Source organism: Oncorhynchus kisutch, linkage group LG1, assembly GCF_002021735.2.
Source record: "Oncorhynchus kisutch isolate 150728-3 linkage group LG1, Okis_V2, whole genome shotgun sequence".
Classification (NCBI taxonomy): Eukaryota; Metazoa; Chordata; class Actinopteri; order Salmoniformes; family Salmonidae; genus Oncorhynchus; species Oncorhynchus kisutch.
In genome coordinates, this window is record NC_034174.2 from 67,030,475 (window position 1) to 67,037,481 (window position 7,007).

The window sequence follows — 7,007 nt, forward strand, 5'->3', positions numbered from 1 at the left end:
TTCAGTCTACTGCCTGTTTAAAACTTTTTGGAATTCCTCTCGGTATTGGTCAACTTTATGTTTGAAGTCATTTTTCACCCCCCTTTTTTCTCTCAGCGTCAAAACATCATTAGCGAAGAGCATATGTCCTACTATGATATCAGCACTGCATATGTGTATGGTCAGGAGAAATACCTACTGGTGAGTCGTCTGTTTTGACTAACTCTTAATCGACTCGATGGTGTTTATTTGTCCACAGCTTTTCAGTCTAAAAGTTGTCTGTGTTTCTGTGTGTTCATTACCTTCTTCCATTTTGTTTCCTCTACTCTCCCTCAGCTCCACGAGGTCTTCCCAGACTTTGACGTCCTCTCGGACGCTGACCAGGCTTGTGACATTGTGTGTCTGGCGTACGACGCCAGCAACCCCCACTCGTTCGAGTACTGCGCCAGAGTCTTCAAGGTATGTGCCGTTTACAACCAGTCCTTCTACCATCCCTGTTTGTCTATTTAGTCTTTCAAGATGGCAATACTATTCTAATCTACAGTACCACTGACTGAAAGTAAATGTTTTTAAAACAGAAACCATCTGTTATTACCATATTATTACCAATATGTGCTTCTTTGGAGCATTTACATATTTTCATTGTCTTTTAAAAAAGTATATTGCTGAATGGAATACGACAGTGTCCAATAACAATGTCCCTCTGCCTTTTGCAGCAATACTTCATGGACACCAAGACGCCGTGCATGATGATCGCAGCCAAGTCGGACCTCCAGGAGACCAAACAGCTATACGCCCTCACCCCTCTGGAGTTCTGTAGGAAGCACAAGATGCCCCCTCCACAGGCCTTCACCTGCAACACGGCAGACGAACCCTGCAAAGACATCTACACCAAACTCACCACCATGGCCATGCACCCGTGGATAGTGGGTCACTCTGTTGTTTTAGGCCCCGTGTCGAACCTTTAACATCCCTCGCTCAAACCCTAACATGCTGACCAGACTGGACACGTCGCGTGCGGCGCAAAATACATTTTGAAATCCATGTTATTCAATTATTGCACCCACACTGTTCGCGCGCGCCAACGAGCATCTGGGATGCCAAGGGCTAAAATAGAACTCCTTTCTATTTCTGACGTAGATCGCGCTGAAAGTCCTGCCTCTCCCATCTCCTCATTGGCTTATAGAAGCAGGTACCCACGTGCCATCTTCTCATTGGTTATACCCACGTGGGTGATTGAAAGACGAACTGTTTTGACGGTAGTTGTGGTAATACTATGAAAGTTTAGATTCTGATCACCATATAAGTTCAAAGATGAAAAAGTCTGGAAGGAGGAGAGATGACTAGAAACGTTTCGTTTGGCCATTTTATGTTTGGATTAATTGTCGGAGTAGAGGACCTTGTGCATTTCAGGTAAAATAACAACTCCATGTTTATATCCCAGGACAAATTAGCTAGCAACATCAAGCTAGCTAAATAGGACAAATTAGCTAGTAAGTGCAAGCTAGCTAGCTAAATTGCCATACATGTTTAATGCTTTTCGACCTGTCCCCAAATCAATGTCATTGGTTCAGAGTTTGTTTTTATATTTTAACCTGCGTGTCATGATCGTGTTTGGTGTAGGGGGACAAAATACATTTATGCACGATGGCACATGCGCGCAGCTGGTTTGGGTTCTGTGTAAAGCTCTACCGTAAGCCCTTAAACCCTCTCCACAATCCCTAAAAGAAATAATTTAAAATATTTTAAGACCGCGTCTCATGCTGTAAAACCTATTGCCCCAAAACTGCTTCTACCTCAAGCCCCAAAACTGCCCCTTAGCTGTTAAATTCTACCTCATCCCTCACTTCCCAAATTGGTGCCACTTCACATTGAAATATAGAGACTCTTGGGGTGAACAGTATCCACCATCTTGATTAGACGTGGTGGTTAATACGGTGGATTCAATTTGCTATTTGCTGCAATTGTATGTTTACTGCCCTTGCGTGCCCCTTTTCCCACTACTCTGTCAGGCTGTTGTCCACACTGATCACCTCTCTGTCACGGTGGACTGGACTCATCTGAACTGTACTCCTCAGAACTGTAGCCAACACATGGGGGACAGCATCAATGTATCACATACTTAATCGAGTGCATTTTTATTTAATCTATGGACCTCTAACTCTGTGGTGGCGTAAGGACATTTTAACAATGTTGAAAATGATCCAAAGTGGCTATTTGGAGATGACTAACCCCAACAGTGTGAGGTGAAGATTACAATGAATCAGACTTATGGTCATGCTCTCCCTTTGTTCAATTAGACAATGATCCTCCTCTCTTCCTGGGTGGGTGCTCTTGGTTTTTAACCCCATAACAGATGAGCTCTATGGCCCAAAGAGCTCAAACCTTCTGGTGACATCGGTCTTTGATCTAACTCTCTTCTTCTTTGTGCCTGTGTATGTGTGTCTTTGCACACGTGTGTGTGTGTGGGTGGGTGGGTGCACCTCTCACCTTAGTCATGCTCGGCTGCGCTGTATGTGTACCTGTAACAGGTGCACCTTCTGCCACCTGCAGAACTTCATCAACTCAGAGCTGGTGCAGACAGTGAAGGCCAAGCTCTACACCGCCATTCTCAGCAGGTCCTTACTCTTTCAGAGACCTTCCAACTCTTCTAATTCACAATCCTCCTCTTCATTTGTCCCTGTTCTTCTTCAGTTGCTGTTCATCGCCTTTGTTTTGACCCTGTTTTGGAGTTTAGGCTGTGGATTGTCATAAACCACTGTTTGTTTTCATGTAAATCTTCATGACATCTCACTCTTATTCTTTTGCCTCACTCAAACGTTCCCTGATTCTGAGTTCCTTGATTCTCTCTCTTTGTCATTCGTCACTTGTTTGACCATCTTGTTCTGTTCCAACCTTGTTCGTTATGTTCCTCTTCATTAATGAATAATGCATATGTAGTCTAATAATGCAGATTTGTAGTATCTTGTCTGTTCATCCTGTTGGACGTTCATCTTTTGGCATCTTTAGTTGCGATTAGTGCATAGGACTGTACGGAGGTTCAAAGCCACACTGTTTTGAGTGAATTCCTACATGCAGTGCATTCGGAAAGTATTCAGACCTCTTGACGTTTTCCACATTTTGTTACGTTACAGCCTTATTCTAAAATTGATTACATCATTTTCTCCCCCTGCATCAATCTACACACGTTACCCCATAATGACAAAGCAAAAACAGGTTGACATTTTTACAAATGTTCAAAAGAAATCGAACTGAAATATGACATTTACATAAATATTCAGACCCTTTACTCAGTACTTTGTTGAAGCATCTTTGGCAGCAATTATAGACTTGATTATTCTTGGGTATGACACTGCAAGCTTGGCGCACCTGTTTTTGGGGAGTTTCTCTCATTATTCTCTGCAGATCCTCTCAAGCTCTGTCAGGTTCGGATGGGAAGTGTCGCTGCACAGCTATTTCCAGGTCTTTCCAGAGATGTTTGATTTGGTTCAAGTCTGGGCCCTGGCTGGGCCACTCAAGGACATTCAGAGACTTGTCCCGAAGCCACTCCTGCGTTATCTTGGCTGTATGCTTAGGGTTGTTGTCCTGTTGGAAGGCGAACTTTCGCCCCAGTCTGAGATCCTGAGCGCTCTGGAGCAGGTTTTCATCAAGGATCTCTTTACTTTTCTCCGTTCATTTTTGCCTCGAACCTGACTTGTCTCCCTGCCACTGCCACCTACCATGCTTCACCGTAGAGATGGTGCCAGGTTTCCTCCAGACGTGACGCTTGGCATTCAGGCCAAAGAGTTCAATATTGGTTTCATCCAACCAGAGAATCTTGTTTCTCATGGTCTGAGAGTCCTTTAGGTGCCATTTGGAAAACTTCAAGCGGGCTGTCGTGCCTTTTACTGAGGAGTGGCTTCCGTTTGGCCACTCTTCCATAAAGGCCTGATAGGTGGAGTGCTGCAGAGATGGTTGTCCTTCCATCTGTCCTTCTCCACAGAGGAACTATGGAATTCTGTCAGAGTGACCATCGGGTTCTTGGTCACCTCCCCTGACCAAGGCCCTTCTCCACCAATTGTTCAGTTTGTCCAGGCGGCCAGCACTAGGAAGAGTCTTGGTGGTTCCGAACTTCTTCCATTTAAGAATTATGGAGGCCACTGTGTTCTTGGACATTTTTTGGTACCCTTCCCCAGATCTGTGCCTCGACACAATCTGGTCTCGGGGCTCTACGAACAATTCCTTCGACATCGTGTCATGCACTTTCAACATTGGGACCTTTTTATATAGACAGGTGTGTGCCTTTCCAAATCATGTCCAATCAATTGAATTTACCGCAGGTGGACTCCAATCAAGTTGTAAAAATATCTCAAGGATGATCAATGGAAACAAGATGCACCTGAGCTCAATTTCGAGTCTCATATCAAAGGGTCTGAATACTTACGTAAGGTATGTTTTTTTTTTTTTTTTTTATACATTTGCAAAAATGTCAAACCTGTATTGTGTGGACATTGATGAGGATTTTTAAAATACATTTTAGAATAAGGCTGTAACGTTACAAAATATGGAAAAAGGGAAGGGGTCTGAATACTTCCAGAATGCACTGTAGCATGTATCGTGATCGTCTGTGTAAACAGAGAGGTTATGTAAAAGCATTACATGTTGTTGTCTCTGACGTAATGTGTCTCACTGTTTTTCTCTCGCTCTCTTTCTGCCTCTGGATCCTCTCTCTCTCTCTCTCTCTCTCTCTCTGTGTATCTTTCCTTCTCTCTCTTCTCAGACATGTGACACAGGCTGACCTGAAGAGCTCCACCTTCTGGTTGAGAGTGAGCGTGGGAGCCACCGTGTTTGCCGTGCTGGGCTTCGCCATGTACAGAGTGCTGCTCAAACAACGGTGATCCAATGCAAACCCAACCTTTGCGAGACTTGTACCCAAATATTTTTGTGCTGTTTTGCCAACTACTATGGTGTATGGAGTGAATCCTAGCTTCCAGATAAGTAGAATTTACACTTAGTCTCCCATTGACATCAATACATGACTAAGTGAAAATTCAACTTAAGTGCAAGTTCTGGATCTGCCCCATAGGCAATAGGAGATGGCAGGACAGCACAGACAGATCTGGGACCAGGCTAAACCTGGCACCCTCTCCCAATAAATATCTCTCTAAGATCATAAAAGATCCAGTATGTCCCCCATGTGATGAGGGGGGAAAAAAGCAAACATCATTTAGTTTTATACCTAGAGATTTCACAAGAAAATGACTGCTATTGTTCTTTATTTTGGCTTCTGCACGTCTGTACTCAAAAGTATATCATATTTATATTGAAAATGTGATTATATAACTACTACTGATGAAGCTAGTGATTTCTTCTCTTTGTGCAAAATATCAATTTCTTTTGGTTACCTGTGTGGATTGAAATGGGAAAACAATTCCATCTTAAGCAGTTGAAGTAAGGGTAGTGAAATGAGTATGCAAAATAACCAATACCATACACAAAAATATATGCTTTAAAACAAGCACTGAAACAATGTGGAAATAATGTATATATATAACTGCTTGTATATTTGTTTTCCCTTGAACAAACGGGACATTATGAAGTTCAAATGCTGACTCTATAATGGCACAACAAAGCCACATTCAATGCTATAAAGGCATTAGCTTTCCATCATGTATTTAGTATTTTCAAAATGTTCTCAAACCAGTTCAGTAAAGGCTGTTCTACTGTTATTAAAATGTTGTTCTTTAGTTTGCCGTCCAGGGTCAGAAGCTCAGTGGCACACTTACAAATTTGTAAGGCTGAATCAGCCCATATTCAATCAATGGATGTTCCGTATGGGATGATACTTTTTGGGTGTCTGTGCCTTACCCCTAGAACTCAGTAAGGCAGAAGTAGCCTCTGTAGCCCACCCATGGCTTCCTGTATGGGTATGGACCACCCAGGTGGTGTGTGTGTTGGGCATGGATGTCAAGTCAAATTGTGTGTGCTTGCTATGTGTGTATGTGAGGCTGTACAGTTATTGTATTTGCATGCTTTGCTTTTTCTGATCATCCTCCAATATTATAATATCAAATATACTGTTTTTATGAAGCCAACATTCTTCTCAATGGTGTTATTCCAATTATCCAAATGTTATCCAGCACCCCCAACTCCCAGAACATTAGGACAATTGTGTTTCACGTTTGCCTTTCCAATGTTTATAATAAATAAATCTACTTTAATCCTGTGTCAAGAATGTTTTATTGCATTTGGGATCATTTTTTTAAATGAAAAGCCGCAGTTAATGCACACCCAAAATAGTCAGAGGTGCTGACAAATGGAGAGGTATGTTTAAATAAATAAAGTCACATATATATGCTTCCAATGATTTATTGGGTATCACCAATGTTTTCGGAAACAGTGCCTTCCTCAGTGCACATTATGCAAGAGATCTGCAGAAGTGATTGGTATGATTTTGGCTTCAGAGTATTTGTTGTAGTATTGAGGTAATGCCAACATGCTGCTGAATGTTCTCTTAATTTCAGGTCCTCACTAGATTGGTCCAGGAAGGTCCTACTGAGGGATAGGGAAGGAGGCAGCCAGCGATGTCATTCCCCCTGATTTCATGTGAAGGATGAGGTAATGTGATGTAGTAACTGTAGGTCTGCCAGTGGACACATGGAGGCAGTATTATCAAAATAATGATTCCAATGTCTACAGACAGCACACCACCACGTTTTTAAAATGTTTTTTTTTACCTTTATTTAACTAGGCAAGTCAGTTAAGAACAAATTCTTATTTTCAATGACTGCCTAGGAACAATGGTTTAAATGCCTTGTTCAGGGGCAGAACGACAGATTTTGACCTTGTCAGCTCGGGATTCCACCCAGGGACGTTTCGGTTACTTGTCCAACGCTCTAACCACTAGGCTACCTAATAACAATATTCAGGGCGCAGTCGGATCCCTCAGGGATGAGCTGTAACTAGTCTCTAATGATCCCCATCAGACTGCATAAAATTGCCTTTTTAACCATGAAGATTATTCCCTAGGGCCTAACTGATTGGTCTGT

The 7,007-nt window shown here is 42.5% G+C and overlaps 1 protein-coding gene across 1 annotated transcript in view; it reads left to right on the top strand.

Annotated features, from left to right (window-relative positions):
- The window catches only part of LOC109868213 (mitochondrial Rho GTPase 1-A-like), a 37,371-nt gene extending 31,215 nt beyond the window's left edge, over positions 1–6,156 (top strand). Inside the window, exons 14-18 of the mRNA XM_031835742.1 lie at positions 97–180; positions 316–438; positions 696–898; positions 2,475–2,597; positions 4,739–6,156. Of these exons, the coding sequence (XP_031691602.1) occupies positions 97–180; positions 316–438; positions 696–898; positions 2,475–2,597; positions 4,739–4,856 (651 nt within the window). The 3' untranslated portion in view covers positions 4,857–6,156. The remainder of the gene's footprint in view (positions 1–96; positions 181–315; positions 439–695; positions 899–2,474; positions 2,598–4,738) is intronic.
- The last annotated feature ends 851 nt before the right edge of the window (positions 6,157–7,007 follow it).